The sequence below is a fragment of the Lepisosteus oculatus genome, chromosome 9 (genome assembly GCF_040954835.1).
Source record: "Lepisosteus oculatus isolate fLepOcu1 chromosome 9, fLepOcu1.hap2, whole genome shotgun sequence".
NCBI lineage: Eukaryota > Metazoa > Chordata > Actinopteri > Semionotiformes > Lepisosteidae > Lepisosteus > Lepisosteus oculatus.
In genome coordinates this window covers 39,946,802-39,968,964 of record NC_090704.1, presented here as the reverse complement: position 1 = coordinate 39,968,964, position 22,163 = coordinate 39,946,802, and the positions used below count along the sequence as shown (strand labels likewise).

Genomic DNA, 22,163 nt, shown 5'->3' with positions numbered 1-22,163 from the left:
GTGAACCGATCACATCCGCCTTCCAGTGACAGGTAAGTGATCAGATGTATTTAACAAGTCTCTCGCTGGAACAAAACTGCGATCTTTGAGAAGATTTTTTTTTTTCAGAACCAGATAACAGATGGATGCAGTCTAACCATTCTATTAACAACTCAAAAGCCAGCTATGACATGGCAGAAATGAATGTCAAAAGCTGGCAGTCATGGATCTGTAGAAAGTGTCATTTCCATCCCCAGTACGCTGTGTAAGCCCTCTGTTTGGAGATGACTGTGACAGTGTTCCAGCTGCAGTATGTCAGAATGAAGACAGCTTATTCTGGCTGAGGAACCCCCTTAGGAAACTGGTACTGAGCTGCCCAGACTGACGGGGGATGGAGGGGGGTTGAGTTTGTGGCTAAGCAGATGGGCTGCAGTACTGAGCGTCTTCTGTACAATGGCAGTCTCTAGGAGGGATTCACAGAAAACAGAAGGAACAAAATCTAAATGGAGAGAAAAGAAAGAAAAAAAGATCAAATGAGTAATGTAGAAAAACACAACATCTGTATAGTCATGAGAAACTAGATTAACAATACCACACGCATGACTAAAGAAGGATGAATTTTTGGAAAGGTAAAAAATAAAAACCAACTACAAAACTAGAACTTTTATAATATTTTCTTATCATCAGTAATACAATTAAAAACACTTGAAATTCAAAACAAGATGAACTTGTAATTGTTTTCAGGAAAATAGGGATACCACAAGTCTTGCCCATCCACTCAACTACTTTTTATCAGTGAAATTGACATTGACAATTGACAATCATATTTTAAATGTTATAAAAGCGCTGACAAAACAGCTACCTCAGACCTCCTTCCATTTGTTATTTGTCCATTTAATATTCAATTTAAAACAGGTTTGAAACAGGAGTGGGCTGTGTAATTTGTACTGCAGGCCTTTCAGAGGAATCTCCAGCAAGGGAACGCATATTTTTAGAATTATAAATCACCTGAAATTGTACTTCAAAATGTGAAAAACGTGTTTTGTGATCAGGAACACAGAACTTTAAATCTACAAATATGCTTATAATGAAAGGCAAAGTTTCTCTAAAAAAGCCTATTAAGTGTAATTATATTTAGGTATGTCAAAGTACCACAAGCACAAGACTTCAGAGCTAGAGTGAAGCTACATACTGCACAGTGTTTAGCACAGCAAGTGCTTTGTTAATTTAAATTAAGATGACATTAATCACTTTTGGAGTTCTCTTTCCTGGTCTGATCAATGGCCTTTGTTTACAAACAAAATACTACATTAAAATTCAAAGGCTGTATTGAAGGAACAATATTCATGTTTTTTTTATTCATTTACTGTATATAAAAGCACCTTTTGACAATCCGGAATGTTTACCTGATATACTGCCTTGTGAATGTGTATGTTTCTTTTAAGAAAGTCGCAATAGAGTGAGAACTGCCAGCTGTTTGCACTTCCTGATCTCTCCCCTACATCTCTCTCACTCTCCTATGGACTATGAGGTTCAAAGGAAATTCTGTGTGTCAAAGTCTTCTAGTAGCTCCTCTGTTTAGAGATAAGGCAAGCTGCCTCGCAAACGTAATGAACTGACATAGCTGTCAAAGAACAGAAAAAAATGGATTGTGTCTTGGGAAAAAAGGGATGCTTTGTCTCTCGGTGTTTGTTCAGGTGCTATTAAGACAGCATTGATTGTACCTGCTGAATAAACAGTCAAAATGCCCTTTGAAAAATTGTTAGCAGTAGAAATGTACTCCTTTTTTTTCTGCTCCTTTTTATACCTACAAATTCGATACAGCAGCCATTTATTTCAGTTTGAAGTAATGCGTATTTCCCAGAATGAGAAGATTCAAAGAGAAAGATGGTCAGAGGTGCCATCTGTACAAATAAAACTTTAAAGAAAAGGCTACAGACGATTTGGTTTCTCAGTCAGTTTTCATGGCAACCACTACTCTGCAGGCCTACGCAACTATCTGTTGCTATGCATGGCCTGTTGACAGCTGAAACATTGAAGCACCTTCAAGTAAATGGAGAAATCAGCATGAAGGTGGTATGGTGGCTGCAGGCCTTAATGTCCCTGGAATTCCAATATAAAACATGTCACAGTTAATATAGCCAAGCACACGTCATCTCATTCCTGGTTTCTGTGGGCATGACTGTGATTCAAGTGACAAAACATTCACTGCAGTTATTGCTTCTTTTACATTTGAAGGGTAGTGCATTACAATGCATGTCATTTATACTTTGAGCTTTAACCTCTGTGTGCTCATTCTGACAGTTTCTTTTTTATATTAGTGGTTCCCAAGGGTGAAGCTTGTCCTTCAGATGAATGTTCTAGTAAGTGTACTGGAAGAACTCCACTATTTAATACACATATAGTATATACGCACATATAAAAAAAACAAGATAATGTGCCTGTATGATCTTTCTCAATGGGGCTTTCAGTTGTAGCTTTCTGGGTTGAGTGTTGTCAAGGTCAAATGATGAAAAGCTGCTCTAGTAGTTTGTAGAAATAAGTGTGACACCATGCAAGCCCTTTATGACATTGTGCCAAAGAACAAACTCTGCTCTGACATTGCTCTCCATCGTTAAACAATCTATCGTTAACAAGTCTCTCAAGAAACACAAAGGCATTTTTATAAACTATCCTCTACCAAGGCAAAGGTTATTGCACTATAAAGAAAAGAACTCTTGACTTAACAATGGCAAAATAATTTTTTTCACTCTATACCAATGTTCTCAACCTAGTATCCTTAAACATTTGGAAGATAATGTACAAGTAAAGTGTGTTAATAAAAAGGGAACGGCTGTTCTGGACTGTAATCCCCAGCCTCAGAGCAGATGTTAGTGTAAGGGCCTCCTCTTATTCATATCTTCCTCTTCTGTTTTTAATCTGGAGTTGACAGTTATGTATTTCTGTTATAGCATACATCGCCAACACTTGTGTCCATACGAGGAAGTGCAGTACTGAGACTCCTCAAACCTGCTTATCCATCACCCATCACAGTGATGTACAGGTGGCTCAGTGCTGGCTGGTATGGTCACTGCAAGCTTGCAGGTACCTGGAGAGTCATAGCAGTGTCTGCTCCACTGGGAGCCAATACAGCCCTTGGCTGCTTTATCGCAACCCTTTGCGGAGAGTGACGTGACACACGCTCTGGCTCACAACATCTGAATCATGAAGAACAATTGCTGAGGACCCCCACTGAGTGGATGTGACATTCTATAATGGTATGGAGTAGAAGTGCTGAGGTTCTTGTATAAAAAGATCACACTGTACTTTGCCATACACGTCTGCACTACTAAGGGTCTTCAAACTTCACTACTAATGCCTTGTTTCTTATATCGGGGAGCTGATGATCATATGGGACATTTGGATAAGTATCTAGCACAGCTGAGTTAATTCTCGGTCTACTTCACATTTTGTGCATTTTGTGCAAGAGGGGAATATGCACAACACCCACTTGGAATACATCTCCTAGTGAAAGATGAGACTGTCATGTTGACGTCGCTTCACAGGAGATTCAAGACGACTTTTGCCAGTTTTTTAGGATAGAACAGAGAAGCTTGGTGTCAGAGCACAGGGTCAGCCGTTTATACAGCACCCCTGGAGCAGTTGGGGTTAAGGGCCTTGTTCAGGTGCCCAATGGAGTAGGATTCCTCTGCCGGCCGCAGGATTTGAACCGGCAACCTTCTAGCCACAGGCGCAGATCCTTAGCCACAGTGCCAGTGCTCTGCCCACTGATGCTTGTCTGGGCAGTGACAGTCAAGTGATACACATTTCACATGATGGTGTCAAAAACAGTGCATACCAAAAAAGACTTTGTTTTTTTAATTTATTAAAAAACAATTCATTAATTAATTTATTTCAGGACAAAAACAATTACAGGGCCCCTGCTGTTGCCAAGCTGTTCGCAGTGCAGCTATGATGCTGGAAGCAGGGAGGTGTATGTCTGTTAATGGGGGATGGGTGAAGATTACCAGAGTAAAATCCTCTTAGAAAGTGTAAGACGATGGGTGCAAGAGGCACAGATTCTTGTCCTTCACCTGCTCTGCGTGTATATGACACTATCGTCTCACCTCAGAGCAAAGCAACACCTCTACAGCAAGAGAGAGAGACCAGAGACCAGAGAGAAACCTCACTTTACAGCACTTTACCACCGAAGTACAAAAATACAAATCACTGCACTCCAAAAAAAGAGTGTCACATAGTTCACGATATTTATTGGTGATTTCTCTTAAGGACAGTTTACTCTGTTAAGAGCACAGTAACCTTGCAACTTATTTCTACAGTACATGATTATTGACATGGTTTCCTATGGTTTGGATCACAGGTTGGCTTGACATAATATGGAATCTCACATTATGCTTTCTCTTCTCAGAGTTTTTTTTTTTAATTTTTGAGTGCTTGACACTGCAGATGAAATTACAAATGTCACTGTGCACAAAAATCGCACAAAAAAATGAAAAGTCATTGCTTGTCAGTTTCTCCATTATAAAAATTCAGTACTTTATCTGTAACACATCTCTTTATTTGACCCTTATCGTAACCTTCTTTGATATTCTGAGCTGCTCGATGGGCTGGGTTTAACATAACATAAAAGCTAAAAGCATAAGGATCATGCAGCTGGTCTCCAGCACTAGTGATAAATATATGCTGCACACGTGTCTGTAAATGTTTAGAATAGCCTTGCCAAGGACAACCGAAATGCAGTCAGCTGTCTTTTCTCAAGAGCAATAATACCATTCACACAAACCAGTTGCTCAAATAAAATTTGCATTTATATTTCTCATTTAACCAGCTTAGGGTTCTAAATTGCACTGCAGATCATGCATAGAATATCAACATCCAAGTCCACTGCTGGCATGTGACTCATCCAACACATTGTGTCGTTCATCCAGGTCTGCAGAAGACCTCTTGGTTGATCTCCAATTTCAGGGTAGCATGTAGTCTTAAATGTATTACCTCACCAAATGCAAAGACACAGACATTACCTGACCAATGTGGTTTCTCAGTTGTCTTGAGAATGAATGGCTATTCTACTCTCCCCAGATAAGGCGGTGTGGAAAACCCTACGTCTAAAGCAGTGAAGTGCAATAAGGAGGGAAGATGTTTCTAATTTAGTGTGTACAGATTAAGACTCACTTATGGGAACTGAACAATTCTTTAAGAATTTACAATCAAATACGAAGTGTTGCCGTTAACAGTGTTCCTGGTGACATCACACCGTGAACTACCACACAAAGGAATTGTCCCTTTTCTCTTGAAAGCAATGGAAGTTCTGTCCATCTCACTGACATCTCCCTCTTAACTCAGTGAGATACCTTTTCGAAAGTCTTGTGAGCAGAAGTGAGGTGTGAACAGTCTTGTGAGCAGAAAACAGGAAACGGACTCACCTCTGTTACCGGATTGGCATTGGGGTCCGTGAAGCGGTTCAGTCCGTATTCCAGTGCATTGACAGTTCCTGTCTGTTGAAGACACGAGACAAAAACCTTGTTTAGGTTCATCTTTTAAACAAGGACCACCTTTTTTCATAGTTTAAAGTTCCCCACTTTCCTTCTGTCCTGTCCTGCATGTTCTTTCTTTCTTTTGAAAGGCTGTCAAACTTTAATTTTGTTAATAATATTGCCTTTTTAAATAACTTCCAGACAAAAGAAGCTATGGAAGGAGACAAAACGTAAAGGCAAATAACGTGTATTGCTCTGTTTCAGAGTGGAAGTTTGAAAGTTTATTTTTACAGCTGTGGTTACTTAAGGTCTTATGTGTATAGACAGATGGTTTCTTTTGCAAATCACATTCAACTGCCACTTGTGAGGTGAGTGCTCCCATCATGTTTCATATAGACTTAATTTTCTAGTTCATTAATATTGACTAAAGAGTAAGTATTGCTTTCAGCTTTTCCTCAGTATTCATTCATTTGGCATAAAACTGGAATGGGTATTTCTTTTTAAGCATCAAAACAAAGCAGTGTAAAATCAGACAGTCTGTAAAACCAGATGTGAGATTCTAGGTCTTTAAAATCTAAAGAGTAGTTAAGAAAGCCAATGGGGGACTTTTAAAGTAATAAAGGAAAGTGTGCCAGAAGTAACAGGCTGTAACAACAATACATTTTAGACAATATGGAGGTGTGTATGTGAAGGCGTTTATTAATAATGCACTAGCCAGGCTGTGGGGGTTGACTGTAGGGAGTGCTTTTGTTTCCTCAAACTCAACATCTTTTCTGTGCACAGCATCTGAGATATTTACTGCCTGCTGCGCCCAGCATGCTCAAACTGTCACATGGTGATTACTTGCATATTTTATTTATAAATTCATTAAATCCAACAGAGCTATGGACGCTTATTAAATATTTTAAAAGGTGAACTCTTCTCTCTCTCTCTGATCCTGCGGTAATTAGGCAAGAGTGTTAGTTTTGTACGTAGCAAAGACCAAGTAATGGAAAACAATAGTGAATTTAGTTTTACCATCAAAGGCTTTACATTAGCAACTCTGCTCTTTTGTTAACTTGCTTGTATACCTACAGGCAGCACGTTAATTTATTTTCTTCGGAAAGACAGAGAAATTGGAGAACCTGCACTGAAAGACTAATACTCTTCGTTGTTTCTAGAAAAGCAGTAATTTTGTGCATCCTAAAATTTCAAAATACCAAAAACGTCAGGCCACCTTACACAAAGTTCTCTAGAGCATTCTCTTAAGTAGTTAACTTTTCTCTAAAATATAAATGAACAAATCCTCAACAGGGTAGATAATACATTATTTTTCAGAAGAGACACTACAGAAAAGCCCAAATGTTTTCAGCCTCCACGGAAATCAGAAGACAGCATTGCTAACACAGAGACTGTCTAAAAAGATCTTCAGACTCTAACTTATTAGCTTTATGTTAAATTCAATACACATTTTTAGTGTTAGCATTGGGCATATTATAAAATAAGAGTAAATGGAACAAAAAAAAAGGTGTAGCAGTTTCTATTCCAGGAGAAATATCTTTCCATTCACTAGCACAGACTGAACCGACAGCTTTTCAGCTCTTACTGGAGGTTTCTGGACCACCCAGTACGCCCTCTCCTGACAGTCAAACACCACGCGGTCTGCTTTCTTCCTCTCCTTCCCTGCCCTGTGGACACAGAGGACATCACGGCAGTCAGCAGCCAGAGAACTCTTTCTTTCATTTCTCACAGACAAAAAAACACTGGCAGTGGACTTCAATGCCCAGAAATAAACTCTACTGCCTAATGAAAATGCTCCCAAAACTAATGACTTTTCCACACCTTCTGAATACTCCATTATGCTAATGACATAACCCACAAGCACTGGGCCATCAATTCAGATGGACACAGGTTGTGACTCATTGTTGACCAGTTTCAGGATTCCTTTTTACCCCCATAAACCCCTACTCGTTTCCTTTTATGTTGAGTTCTGTGTCTTTAAGAATACCACATTTTGCAGGAAAACTTAAAAGCCTGGATAAAAAAGGTGTTGGGAACAAAAAAAGAAGTTAGAAAATGTCACATCTGTACCAAACCAGATTTGAATCATTCAAATCTGGAACAATGAGCTATCAGTGAGCCAAACCGGTGTTGGAGGAGGCCATCAATTAGACAAGTCTTTGGCCCAAGTAGGCAACTGTACTTGCTAGCTATCTGGGTATTAGAAAACTGCAAAATGTGTCATAGCCTTTAGGGGCTCTTAAGCCAGCATGATGAAATCTCATTTTCCAAACAATAAGACACAATAGTAGTTCAGGTGGGTAGCTGCGCCAGGCTGCGTCAGGCGTAGGCTGCAAAGGAACAAGTAATAGGTTTATTCCATGCTGAAAAAAAAGAAGAAAGAGAACACAACGTTTCGGCTGTGGAGCCTTCTTCAGGTGTGAAGGTTTCACACCTTCAGGTTTCTCACTTCTTCACCTGAAGAAGGCTCCACGGCCGAAACATTGTGTTCTCTTTCTTCTTTTTTCCAGCATGGAATAAACCTATTACTTGTTCCTAATAAGACACAATGGCACACACAGCACACATCTGTATTCATAGGAGCTGGAAAGTAATGGACAAATTTGAATAACATCCTATATCATGGAAAACAGTATTTTATAGAAAATACAGCAGACAGAACCAAATAAACTTACCTATACTGTTCTTTTGCCTGCATTACAACAAAATCCCATTTATGGTTTATTCGTTTGTGAAGCATGTTGTAGTTGTCCTAGTAAAGAAAAAGAGGAGCCACTGTAGCCATACTCTGAAGTATTTAATGTTAAAAACTAATATTTACTTTTATGATCACACTTATTAATGCACTGAACAATTCTAATAAAACACTAAAAAATAAAAAAAATATATAAAGAAAGTCATGCAGTGCCTAAAATATTAGGACTTAGCAATGAAACATAGTCACAAAGATTCTGTTCAATTTTTACATATTATGACACATCGAAAGTTCAAGTCACAACTCCTTCTTGGTTGTCATCATGCCTAAGGATGATACTAATTATGTCAAGAAGTTTTATTAACCAGAGTCCAAAATGGTTTATAAATGAGACCTATAAACAAATTGCTACAGGTATTTGGAGGCCTAACACTTTCACACTGATTGTTCTACACTTTGGAGATCTACTGTACATAATTTCTAGCCCTGTCTAAACACTCAGGTGACTATCCACTTATCAGATATTTAAAATAAATACACACTAATTCGACATTACTTTAATCCACTGGCTTCACCTTTGAAGATTTTTTTAAGCAATTCTTCAACTTTTCTCTCTCTTCCACTATCAAAAGGAAAATTATGGGGACAGTAGGATTTTGCTCTTCTTATAATTTGACTTTCAGTATCAACAGCAGGGGCACACTGGCCCATGACAAGGTCATGACCTCATTTCTTACAGATTCCGATCTCCCAAAGCTGTGCTTCACGGAATGAAACTGCGACAATTTGACAACACCTTGTCTGAACACAACTGTCTTTCACAGGAAGACGTACTGGGTGTGTTTTCCCCTTTCTACCTAAAATCCAGAAGAGTCTGTCATTGTGCTTTGGATCCGGATATAATGGCTTTCAACAGACTAAACATAGCTCTGGTGAACTGGCCACTTACGTGAATCCTGTTTTCTAAGCACAATCGTCTAGTGTAATTTCCTGATGTTTCTCATTCTTCTTAATATTCATAATCTAATTCTTATTTCCCACTGTGCTCTGCAATTGTAAATCTGGCTATGGGGCATAAACTGTATTAAATAAAGCTTTCAAAAATATCAATATAAAGAATTTAGTAGAATGGTTCTTGCAGATAATTAAGCAACATTAATTATTTGTACCTTTTCATAGTCCTCTAACATCCCTTTCTTCCGAATGTTTTTCTTGGCCAGGTATATTGCTTTGAAAAGAGAGAAAAGAGGAGAATGACATAAAGGTTTGTTCACAATTTGTTCAGTAGAACTGTAAAATTAAACTAAAGAGGTTTCTTAAATTCTCCTGTGGTATGCAAGAGGCTAGCATGCTAGGAAAATACAGAGGTTTACATTCACACAGAAATAGCAAGAAGAAAGAAGAAAAACCTAACATTCTGAACAAGTCTTCATCAGGTGTGTGTGTACCATATCAGAAAAAAATTACGTCTAGCCCTTTGTCTGACCCAGAGCCATCAAAGCAATATCCCTTGGTAAATTTATGAAAGTTGTGATGGGTTAATTGAGACAGTCACTTATCCTGCTTATCCTGGTGAGGACTGCATGGGGTTTATGGACAGGAGGCCATGCTAGAAGGGACAATTAAGAGTAGCCAATCATACCTATCCAGAATGCCTTTGAGAGCTGAGAGAAGGGCGCCTACAAAAACATATCAGAACCCAGGAAGAATGAGCAAAGACCACACAGATACTGTAGATACCCTAGACTGGAATCAAACCCAGCACCCTGGAGCTGCGAGCTCACAATGCTAACTACCACACCACTGTGTTGTCCCTTAACCCAGAGCCATCAGACTCACACCCTATTGTCTGATTGCCCTCATATTCTTTCAAATGTAGTGGTCTATTTAGGCAACTGACCGAAAGGAATAGGTTAACCCCTGCACACATGCTAGCCAGCACAATTCTTTTAGTTATGAAGTGTAAGTGACACCCAGAAAAAACAAAAAACAAAACAAAAGGCATTCGAATTGCAAAGTGAAGCTGTTAAACGTCTACAATAAACAGTACAACTTTGCTGTTATATGTTATAAATAAAGACTTAATACGGGCGTCTGGCTCTATTGCACAAAACAAACTGCTGTGAAGTACACCAAGAATGCAAATTCTGGGTTGCAAAGTCAAAATCCAGTAAATGTTATCCCTGATCAGAGTGAACATACTGTACTGTACTGTCATTCCACCTGCTATCTTGGCACCTCTCACCAGTCTTTCCACAGCCTCTAATACTCAGTGAAGCAGCCTGGGAAACACGCGGCTGAAGTGTGTGCTGATTGCCACTCACCATAATCGGTGTCTTCAGCTGGCCACTGCTGAGCTGGCCAGAAATACGGCGTCTGGGAGAGAACAAGGTCACAGCTCAGTTAGTTTGACTGTTTCACAGTTTCAGTTTGTTTCACAGCAAAGACTTGCATTGTTTTTCCCGTTCCAAAAAGTGTGTGTTGACTCCACTGAAAAATGGCCAGAAGAGAAGGAAACTGCTTTACTGATGCGTCTGGTGTTTCTTATAAACAAACACATCCAGATCATATGTTGAGACTGCCTACATACAGTATACTGAGGTTTAAATGGACAGGAAAATATATGAATAGATAATGGAAACTATTCTGTCAGTTTGTCTCAACATTTTAGTTTTAAGAGGTTGGGGCCTAATTAAGTTTGAGGGCCGAACCTATGATGAACTTGGACACCCACCTGAAAGCGATAGAGGCTGCCGTCTGGTTTTAGGATGAGGTTCTTATGGTCCTGGAGAGGGTAGATGTATCCATACTGCACCACCAGATTACCAATGTTCTGAGCTTCTGAAGGAAGGATAAGGGAAGAGGAGAGTCTCAATACACAGACAAAGTGCAAAAGACCACCTTTCCAGTTAGCTCTAAGACACCACATTAATGTTATGGTTGTCTCAATCAAAGCAGGATTTCTTGTACCTCATCTTTCTTTAACACATCATTATAAAGAAACTAGATATAGCCGCAATTTGTAACCTGGTTGCAGGCGTGTCTACATGATTATAGCTACAATGGCACCAACCATAAACACTCACCAGTTTGTAGTTTATACATTACTTTTATTGATTGCTGAGATCTTAACTAACACCAACATGGAAGGTGTAAATGAACACATGAAAGTTTTCAGATGAGAATCATACAGAAAATGTATGCCTCTCCAACTGCACAGGCTGAAAGCAAGGAGAGATTCCACCTATTCACAGGCAAGTTTCCAAAAGGAAGGCTAATTTCCTTTAAACACAAATGACCGCTATCTATATTCTGTTACTCAGATAAACAGTTTTTCACATTGCTGATGGTAATGAATTTTTTAGGCAACAAGTTGAGTTGGTTGGCAGACTCATTTACAAATGTGTTCACAGAGGAACTGGAGCCTAGAAACTGTCTGAAGGTCTTAAAAAAGCTGCCTTATGTTTTGTTTCCAAACTCTGAAGTTCTGAACATCGAATGGTGCCTTGGCGAGTTTATATTCACATGTTCTCAAACCATGATGGAGTGAGTTCTCACAGATACATTTTTTGGAATTTTGCTTTTAGCTGCTTTTCAAAAGACATGAGAACTCTTACCTTCAGTCTCGACCTGTAGTCGGTTAGCTAGCCACTGCAGTAAGTCAAGACCTGGTGACAGAGTGAACAAGAGCAAGTGCAGGGATGTAACTGATACAAACATGCAGGAGCATGACGTGCAACTCACTGTGGATCATCTCCAGTGTAGCCACCCTGGCTTGAGCGTTTTTTGGCTTTTACTCTGAAGGAAGGCTATAAAGCCGCGATGTCGCTTTAGATTAGTCCCCGGCTGTGCGCTGAGCTGGCGGCTACACAGTGCCGGGTTGAGCTCTGGGGGTCTGGGGGTGGGGGGAGGTTCGTGTTTCATGAGGGATGTACCTGGCGGAGAGGGGCTCCTGCAGGGCCTGCCTGCAGTGATCAACTCAGGCTGCCAGTGTGAGGACACCACAGAGGAGTGAGTCACTCTCCTCATTAGGGTCTGTCACCGCACTATTAATAGAGAGGAAGAGGGAAGAGAGGTGGCTCGCTCAAGGCTCAATTTCCTATTCCTAGACAGTAACACAGCAAATGGGAGCAGAATTTCAGTGAGAGACTGATGTGCACTAATACCATATATTGGGTTTGAAAATTCCAGCTCAGCGCAAACATCAGATATTTCTTTCAGTAGAACAACTAAAACAACCAGTAGCCATGAACAATATTCTTAAACAATATTCCTAACAATATTAAACAAATTTTGTCAAGCAAATACAACGCTATTCTAATTTAATCGAGTGCAACAAACACTGTTGGACAACACAGGATAATTGTCGATTACAACTCATCTAACCCCTCATTCATTCCAGCAAGAGGCAGTTCACAATTCTGCAGTCAGTTCCAGTTCCATTTTATCATGGTTTCTGTCCTGTGGGATGTGAAAATAGCCAAGAATCCTTCAAGCCAAGCGGACTTTTGGCTAAGATGAAGGGCTATATAAAAATATGATGGCAGTAGGTGTCATGAAATTATTGGCCTTGCCAAAGAAATGTACGGACACTCAGTGTTTTGAAGGGGCAATAAAAGAGCGCTCAACCCACCCCTCTTCAGTTCTTAAATGAGGTCCTTTCTTTCTAACAGTCACATGACGCAACATTGGACTTTTATCCCCGACCTTTTCCATTTCTGTGCACGGATTACTGGCCATCTTTAAGCACAAAAGCATCACATGGATCTCATCCAATTGAAGGCTGCCTTATGTGCAGAACACAAGCAGATTACCATACCGACAGTCTGTTGTGGCTTTGAGGGTAGAGAGGGGGTTTCCAGAAACTATCGATTTCACTCAAGTGAACCTCTTTCAGAGATTCAACATTCTTACAGTATGAATACTACAGAATAAACCAGTACTGAGTACTAATTGGTTGGTTGGTCATTAGCTGATATTGTGATGTACATTTTATTTTAAAGGTTACAACTTCCTTAGACCCGCCCTGCTAAGACACATCTGAACCTGTGAGCTGACTCAACCATGAAGAATCTGTTAAAGACCAGCCTAATGCAAGATTAGATACATTGCCCATTATACCTAAACTTTATTTTAAAATATTCTCACTTCCAATCATCAATAAAAGGAAAACCATCTTCAGTCAATTGGATTATATTGCTTATAATATGTAATCCTGTTTTTTTTTACTTTAAGTGAACTGAATCAGAAAATGAACTTAATTGATACATGATATATAACCATATTTAGGCTATATAATAAATACATAAATACATACTGTAATACATAATTTTCTACCTAAACACATTTGGTAGATAAGTTACCAGAGGTAAACAATTAACAAAACCTATAAAAAACAAAACATTTTGTGACTCATACTATTAAAAGGAGCATATTATATTTCCAGTAACTTCCAATAACAAATCTACACCTGAAAGAAAATAAAAAGGAAGAAGCAGGAAATGATCTTGAAATTAACAAAATGGCATGAGTTAATCTCAATTTATGGAAAAAATCACCTTGAAAGTCGCATATGACTCCACTTCTTTCTTTTTTACTAATAAAATATTTGCATAGCACTTTGGCCAATATACTGTGACTCTCTGGATTTTAAAACAATTATTAAACACATGGTCACCAAACTAACACAACTGGTTACAGAATGCTGGAAAAAATACCAAATTGCTTAACGACTTATCATGCATACAGAACTTTTTTGACATGTATATGGCGTATAAACCTACATGTTATGTTTATGGAATATAATTTTTATTTCAACAGTGTAAAATGCATAGGTTCAGCTGCTGCAGCTTGATTATGTTCAACAGTGTGTGTAGTTCATGAGATATATTGGCTACAGATAGACAGGGACACATTGATCGAGGCAGCAGTGCAGAGAGGTCTACATCATTGATTCTAATGAGCTCCTTAGCAGTTCCACATGAGTCATCAGCCCCCAGTGCAACAAACAATCAACTCCAGAAATTGCCTTTCCTCTGGAAAACAGAGCACAGATATCGCACAAGCTGACCAGATTAGGGTAGCAACAGCGACCTTAGCAACAAAGAAAGTCTGACCTCTGAAACGGAGTTATTCTGGGAGATGCAATCTTGGGTTTTAAAACAAGCTACCATGTTGTTGAAGCTGATATCTAACTAACAGGCTAGACGGCCTCTCTTGTTTGTAACTGTTCTTATGGGCACAGAGATCAGTTGTAGTTTGGGCTCTGGAATCCTAAGTGGGAAGTTATAGGTTTGACTGTAATGGACACTGATGTTGTACTAGCTGGTTACTCCAGTCAACTCACTGCAGTTCACCCAGCTGTAGAAATAGGCACCAGCATTGTTAAGACTGTAGACTAGCCTATCCAGGTGGGAGTTAAGCATTCTTTGTACCCTGGGCCTACTTTTCTTACTCCTGTAAACATATCTGATGATTTGCTTTTTCTCACTCTTAAAATGTCCCTTTGGACTTTTACCAACCACATTTTCCAGCTCAAATCCAAATGAGCTACAGCTGTCTACCGGATCTCTCTGGGTTTCACTGCTGGTTGGAAAATATGATTTACAGAATAAATTAGTCTTTTAATTTACAGACAGAAGAAGACAAAGCAGAAAAGAATTGCTCATCCCAGGGCCTTCAGTTATTTTTATTTATCTCCAGCCCAGACAAATCTACAACACGTTTATTGTATCTTTATTTTGTCATTATAAACTTTTCCGAAAATGTCCATCTGTCCTTAAATTTCCTTTACATCCTAAATACAGAAATCCCTGTTTTTTTGGAGTAGCACAAATTGCGTAACACAACGAATTTACTTAAAGCTTCCAAGTTGTTCAAGACAAGATGTGCAGGGTAGAAGCTAAGGTGCTTGATGTGAGGGCAAAATATCTCGGGTTCAAATCCCTGGTGGATTGGTGATGGTGATACTGTACCACTGAACAAGGCATAGCAAATGTCCTGCTGTATCAATCGATGCTCTCAAGGAGATGTAAATGAGATCTTGATTTTTTTATTAACATGTCTGATTTAACAATGGGCTAAATATTTAAAGTCTATGATTTAATACAACATTACTTAAAATCATTCTGGTGGATGGATGGATGTCTGATTGCAGACAAAGAAACTTGTCTTGTGATCCTATGAATCTACCCTGCCTGCGGCATTCCTTCCCTACTTGATAGTGAGTACCGGTTTCCAAAGCCAATCGCCACTGCAAACGAAGGAAGGAATCACCATAGCCAGCTCCTCGTAGGTTGCCATGGAAATGGCTGCTTCACCACACACATCAAAGGAATTAAAATACATGCATGCCAGGAGATGTCTCAATTCCATCTACTGCTCTACAGGATGGTGATTTCCAGCATGGACCAGTAGGAATCTGCTTCTATCTGCATGGCACTATATCATGCCAATCATTCCTGGCCTAATTTTTATGTTAGTTTCTGTTATTTAATTGCACTGACAAAATGGCATAAAAAGTGACATTTTTTACAACAAACTACTGTAGGTTTCTTAGACAGCTTTTCAGACGATGGAAAGTTTGACAGCTTGAAACAGGGCTGTAGATTGACTGAGTAAATCCCTGAGGGCATAAAATTCCATCACTGACAATTTTTCATATTTACTCTTTGAATGTTTCTATTTCAGCCTCCATTAAAAGCAGGAAAGTTAAGGATGTACCCTAAATCTATTGCTATTAAGCCTACAATTACATGCAAAATGTGAAAAAATACTTAAATATACTACAATAGAAACAGATATTCCATCTTTGCATGCTTACACTGTTAAACATTCATATTCACATGAAATTTATTGTAGGATGGATGATGTAATTAAACTTTTCACCACTATTTTCAAACAACAGTGGCTTAAAGCATACTGTAGAGCAATGAACCACCTTTTTTACACTATAAACAAAATTCTCTAAAATATGACATCAGTACTGCAAATTTAGGTGAAAGCAAATTTACATTTAGTAGATTTAATACATTTAGTAGATTTAAAAGTCATGAAAAGGTCTGCGCATTTGGGATTTAATTAAATTAGGAAGGCAGTATACTGGTAATAAACTTTGGTTGCACCTCGAATAGTGAGCTTGGGTATGAGTTATGAAATATGAGAGACCTGATCAAATGATTCCCCCAGCATGAGACTGGCTAAATGCTGCGCTCTCAGTGCATGGTTAAACATTCAATCAGCTTGCAGTGCAGTGCCTCCCAGCTCTTAGTACTGTAAGCCAAATAAAAACATTGTTAGCTCAATTTTTTTTATTTTAGTTTTAATTAATCTACACAAAAAGGAGTTCAATTTCACATGGTCAGTGGTGTCAATCTGATGAATGGTAGGAGCTGGTTGTGTTTATTTTTAGTCCAGTGTAATGTTATGTGTGTCTTTCCTTTGAACAATCTAGCCAGCAGGCCTAGCCTTCTGACACATGATGACCAGTGAGATGCACAGAAAAGATCTGATGCCATGTCTTACACTATTGTCTTCTTTCACCAGACTTCATTAGTTTAGTTCCTGCTTAATATTGAATGCACACTCAAAATATGTCCTTTATGCACTGTTGTGCATTTTCCATTCTACCTACATCACTGTGTTTGTGCCCTTGTACCTTATTTTGTTATTGATTATTATTATTTGTTACATTGCTTTTCGCTTGTGCTTTCATTAAAGTCCTTAGCCAACAAAGATCCCTCTAACCTGCACCACCACAGATATATTTTTTTGTGACTGGATATCTGTAGTCCTTAACAAAATAAATTAACTGTGTTTGAAGGGGCTTCTCTTTTGGGATTGGCTTTGCAGAGGAAGACAAAACGTCAGAAACTGCTTGCTAGTGTGCTGCAGAGCACAGAGGTATGGATAACAGAGGTCTTACCAGTGATAGCGTGTGGGATGGTGGTGATGACAAGCCTCTGGGTCTGAGTCTTTATTCCATTGTTAGGATCCTGCATCTCTACCACCAGGCTCTCTATCTGTGGGGAGAAGTGGAGAGTTCCTTTATTCTCTTATTTCTGTTAAATGACTCTTAATAGGTCACTAATGCATCAAGAACAGACACAGAAGGGAATGACAATATAGCATATCCTCCCATTTACATATACCCCATAAGACAAGTGTTAAAATCAGAAATTACTTCAAGGCAGATAGTGATTACAAACCCTATCTAGTTTCTTACAAGAAAAAAGGTCAGTATAATAGACCAAAGGCTTAATGAGTCTAATTGAAGAGTTACCAGGACAGGCAAGGTTGAGAACCACTGCACTAACCAACAGGCCATCTTAAGGTAACAGAGTTTTACTTGAAACAGCTGCCAAAAGATTTTGAATACACTTTACTTACTGCCTTGTAGTCACTCCATCTACTGTTTCAATTACTTTCAATTTGATATTTGAAGACAAAAGGTAATTTACAATAATCTTAGAACACATGAGTATTAAGAAGTATTTTCAGTAACCTTTTTGATGAGTAGAAAATCTAAAGCACGTCCTCACTCTTTTATGTCTGTAGTGGTACATCTGACCTCTTTGAAATATTCTGATGATTGATTTTGTTTTTGGTTTTCTCACAGGCTGTCTGAAGTGGGTTCTCGGTAAGTTAAGCACCTTTGAAGTCAAACAGGAACATTACCCCCAGTCTAAATCTGGATCACAGGAGGCTCTTCAAACACAAATTAGACAGACCATTCTAGGGGCTGTGTTACTAGATCTTTCCAAGCTCTGTGACTGAGGGAACTGTTTCTGACATATTTAGTAAACCAATGCATTTACAGAATGCATACTGAGAACCACACATGGAAAATGTTAAAATTTCCATCTTGGCTTCACATATCCACAGAAAAAGCTGGAAAGCTGGAAAGCTGCAGGCTGAAATGAAAGAGTCTAACTGTCCAAAGAAGAGCAGGCCTTGTCCAACTCTGCTACGGGCTAAGCCAATGCAGTAGCATGAGGGTTCTCTGTTTGCATACCACCTGCTATCTCTGCATTGCCTGCACCTGCTATCCTCTGCAGGGCCCATTTGACTGTGATAGATGGACTCATAAGAAACCCACATACACATAAAGAAGTACAGTGAGTCCTGTAATAAAGGAGATGTATTGGAATAGCATATACTGCGCTCAATGAGCCTACATTAATATGGCACAAAGGGACCTCATTTTGTACTAGAAGAGATGCAAATTCAATTCCCCTTAAGCTGCAGACCTGCAAGCTCTGACAGTCAGCGGAAAAGCAGAGTAAGACGTGATGAAGGGGCATGAGGAACACAATATAGCTGTTAAGGAGAGGGCAAAACTAAGGGCTGTGCGTAGGAGGGTGATTAAATAAGGTTCAGCACCATGAACAATCCTGACCTACTACTGACCTGTAGATCAGAAACACCTACACACTGCAGAGTAAGGCCTTCAGAAACTCTCCTTAGAACGTTTCTCTAACCATGTTGAATTCTAATTAATCTTATTTCGAATTTTAATGCTTTTGTCGTTGACAATAGCGATGGTAAGGATGTGTATTAAAATTTAAAAGTAAAAGTTAATTCTGAGCAAAAACATATAAAGAAGAAACAGGATATCTGAGCTGTTGAGCCTTCTTCATGGGTTAGGGGGAGATGGTAAAGTGGCTGGAATATTAAACACCGGAGAACAAAGGACAGAACGCGTGAGAACGGGCACACGGGTGAGGAAGAGTGTCCAGACGAAGGGAACTCTGGGGGAGAGGTCCCAAAAGCAGAAATCTGTAAATGTATTTATTGGGCAAGTCCCTGAGCCCAGCGATAGCTTTTGGTCCAGACGTGTCAAGGAGAGGATTAAAAAATAATTTAGTCTATCACAGAAAGAAGGGAGAGGCATGGGTTTTAGGATCATTTTAGCTCCTGACATTTTTCAGCAGTGGCAGTTCTGAAATCTCGGTAAAAGGACACAACCAGAAAGGTCATGTCTGGGAGAGCTGTCATGGGGAACCATCAGCTTGGAGAGGTCTTTGATCCTCTCTCCTCTCACATTTTCCCCCGATATGGCCATGTAATTAATAATAATAATAATTGCTTACACTTTTATAGCGCTTTTCTGGACACTCAACTCAAAGCGCTTTACAGGTAATGGGGACTCCCCTCCACCACCACCAATGTGCAGCATGTAGTTCTATAATGGTAAATGGCAGGGCATTTTCTCCAAGAGATGCAGTAAATCAGATTACCTGATGCACCTGATGGTTTCTCGGCTATTCTGAAATGGACCAAAGGGTCATGTACATGTTACTGGATACATATTTGCAGGCGATGCTGTGGCTTCTGTTACAACATAAGGTTCCTGGTGTGGATGTGACTCTGGGTGGGTAAGGGACATGAAGGTTGCACAGGTTAGGTGATCAGCAGTATGAGATGATAGGGGGGACTGGAAAGTGTTCCAGTTAAGGCATCATCCTGTAAAATGGAGCCGTTATCTTTGATGATCCTGGGAATGGAAAGGGTGATGAGATGGAGGGGTAGCACCAGTGGAATACACTTTAACTGAATGAGGGAATTCCACATTGGATTGATGTTGCAATGGCAGATTATGGCTCAGATAAGGACTGTGTCAATAGAACATTAAAAGGGAATATCCTGTCGATGAAGAAAGAGTGCATTTTAAGGGGCTTGATTCAGGGAGTGATCATGTCATCACTGAAAGGTCTAAGGAACTGTGGAAAGCTCTGTGAATTAGTGGATTTAAAATGCACAAAGTGCATTACACAGGTGATGTGTACATTTCTTTTCATAATACAACAGTTCCTTAAATTCAAGGCTTGGAACAAAGATAGAGATTGGGTAATTTTAAAAAGTCAAATAATGCTTATCAAATGCCTTTTTGAATGCCCTGTTGCTATTAATTATACCTAAAACACGTGGAATGGAAATTCGCATCCCGCTTCCAATAGGCGTGAAAGATCCCTAGTCTCATTATAGGTGAGATAGATTGCGCATGGGCAAGAAAGTATTAGCTTTTGTACAAAAATAGATTAAGCATGCCTATATTTAGATGACGGGGTTTTTACGTTTTATGTGGTGGATGAGAACAAAATTAGAATATGTTGCAGAAAAACACGCTTGTACACCAAGCCACACCTGCACCTACCACTGGAAAGACAACAAAAGAAAAGTAAACATAACTGAGCAAGGGATCGCGTTCCTTCATTTTTTACGGACATCGTGATAAAACTAAAACTACTAGACCAACACTAGCACACTGCGCCAAAAACAAAACCAGACAATGCGAAAGGGTACCCTGCTTGTGCGTTCTAAACATCAGGAACATAAAATCTTTTCAGGCCAATTACTGGAAAGGATCATAACTTTCTCGGGTTCAAACTTTAAGCAAATTCATATATATGCACAAATGTTTAGGACGTGTATACATAGCGGTAACCTGATATTAATTTCTACTGTTTTATGGAATACAATTATAGAGATAAACAACAGGCTGTACCGATAAATGCACAATACTATACAACGCAATTTCTGATTTGTTACCAAGGTATTCCTCGTATGACAAGCCTACCTTTTTCAGACACGCCATCCGAGGTCGATAATGCTGGCTGTAATCACAGAGCTTGTTGATAGTCATATTTGCGTTCCCTGTCGCTGTCGTTAGCTGTGAGAAAGCAATGCGTTCAAAAACAACGATAAAGACAGCAAACTAGCGCAGGGACAGACGGTCTTGGCGTCTCTCCTCTTGCACACACGCCGCCTGTTAGAGTGATAAACCACAGCGAATATGAAGAAAGCGCTGGGATTGATATCCCAACCAATCACAACTCGGCTCTATTCTCACAACCTGTCACCTCTGTCGGCAGCATCACTGCACTTCTTAAACTTGCCCGATAGACGGCAACGTAGAGTTTAACATTTGAAGCAGCTTCTTCTAGTACATTGTAAGCCATGTAATATTTGGACTATCCATTCCCGCTAACTGTTTTTAATATTGTGTACTTATATACTTCTAATTTGGTGGCCTACTCAGCCCTAATATGTCACAATAGTTCCACTTTTGCAAACCGCCATCCCATAATCTCCCCAATCTTTGCGTCAAATGCACATTTTAAGTTAGGAAGAGAAAGTTATAATACTGACCCCTTTAAGGTGCTCCTTTACTTGTGTCAGCCCAACTTCTTGTTCTTACAGTTTCATTCCTACACAACTATGGAAATTCAATAAATCTTTTTTTTTTCAGAATGTGAAAACGTCACTGCCTCACACATATCTGCATAAATTTGTTATCTTCCTGAAATACATCTGCAATATCATATACGGTATTCGTTGCCATGTTAAAGATACCATCGATCGATAACACATTGCCCCCTGTCGGCGATATTTTAAGGTGAACTTTCTTATTGTTTTTCTTAATGTTGCCTTCAAGTTTTGTAGCTTCTTTCCATTTCGTTTCTTCTTGGGAACATATCCACATTTGTTGACCATTCAGAGCACAGAGCATTTGGTTTCCTGCGTGTCCTGTACAATGCTGGGTGATGTACTAGAACCCAGGAAATGTTTCTTGGTTTTCAAGAAAATAATAAAACGTACTGAAGGGTACTATTTTTCATATTACAAATATATATATATATGATAAGCATAATATTCACACGCGGCACGATGACACAGTGGTTAGCATCGCTGCTGAAGTCCAGAAACATACTGGTAGGTTGATTGGCCTCTGGGAAAAGCAGCCCCGGTGTGAATGTGCTTGTGTAAACCCGCCCCATCAACATGGCCTACCGGGAGACTCCGGTCTCCCCGCGACCCTGATTGGAAGAAGCGGTTTTAAAAAATAAATGGTTAATTCATTTGTTATGAACAAAAAAAGAAAAGAAAGAAGATTACTTAACAGTTAAGAAGAAACTGATTCACTGACTAGCGAGCCAGAATTTGTTCATGTTATTTATCCTTGAGATAACTGATAGTCAGGCCATTGTGAAGAAAGGAATAGTTGAAGAAATAAT

The 22,163-nt window shown here is 39.3% G+C and overlaps 1 protein-coding gene across 2 annotated transcripts in view; it reads right to left on the bottom strand.

Moving 5' to 3' along the window:
- Positions 1–20,955, bottom strand: part of LOC102685817 (regulator of G protein signaling 9) — a 34,422-nt gene extending 13,467 nt beyond the window's left edge. The window contains exons 1-9 of one of the 2 annotated variants that reach the window (XM_069194520.1): positions 20,726–20,955; positions 17,072–17,168; positions 11,766–11,816; positions 10,883–10,989; positions 10,473–10,524; positions 9,318–9,376; positions 8,129–8,205; positions 7,039–7,120; positions 5,412–5,474 (exon numbers count right to left, since the gene is read on the bottom strand). In XM_069194520.1, coding sequence (XP_069050621.1) covers positions 5,412–5,474; positions 7,039–7,120; positions 8,129–8,205; positions 9,318–9,376; positions 10,473–10,524; positions 10,883–10,989; positions 11,766–11,816; positions 17,072–17,168; positions 20,726–20,791 — 654 coding nt within the window. In that variant the 5' untranslated portion in view covers positions 20,792–20,955. The remainder of the gene's footprint in view (positions 1–5,411; positions 5,475–7,038; positions 7,121–8,128; positions 8,206–9,317; positions 9,377–10,472; positions 10,525–10,882; positions 10,990–11,765; positions 11,817–17,071; positions 17,169–20,725) is intronic. The other variant, XM_069194521.1, reaches the window with a different exon arrangement.
- Positions 20,956–22,163: the final 1,208 nt, after the last annotated feature.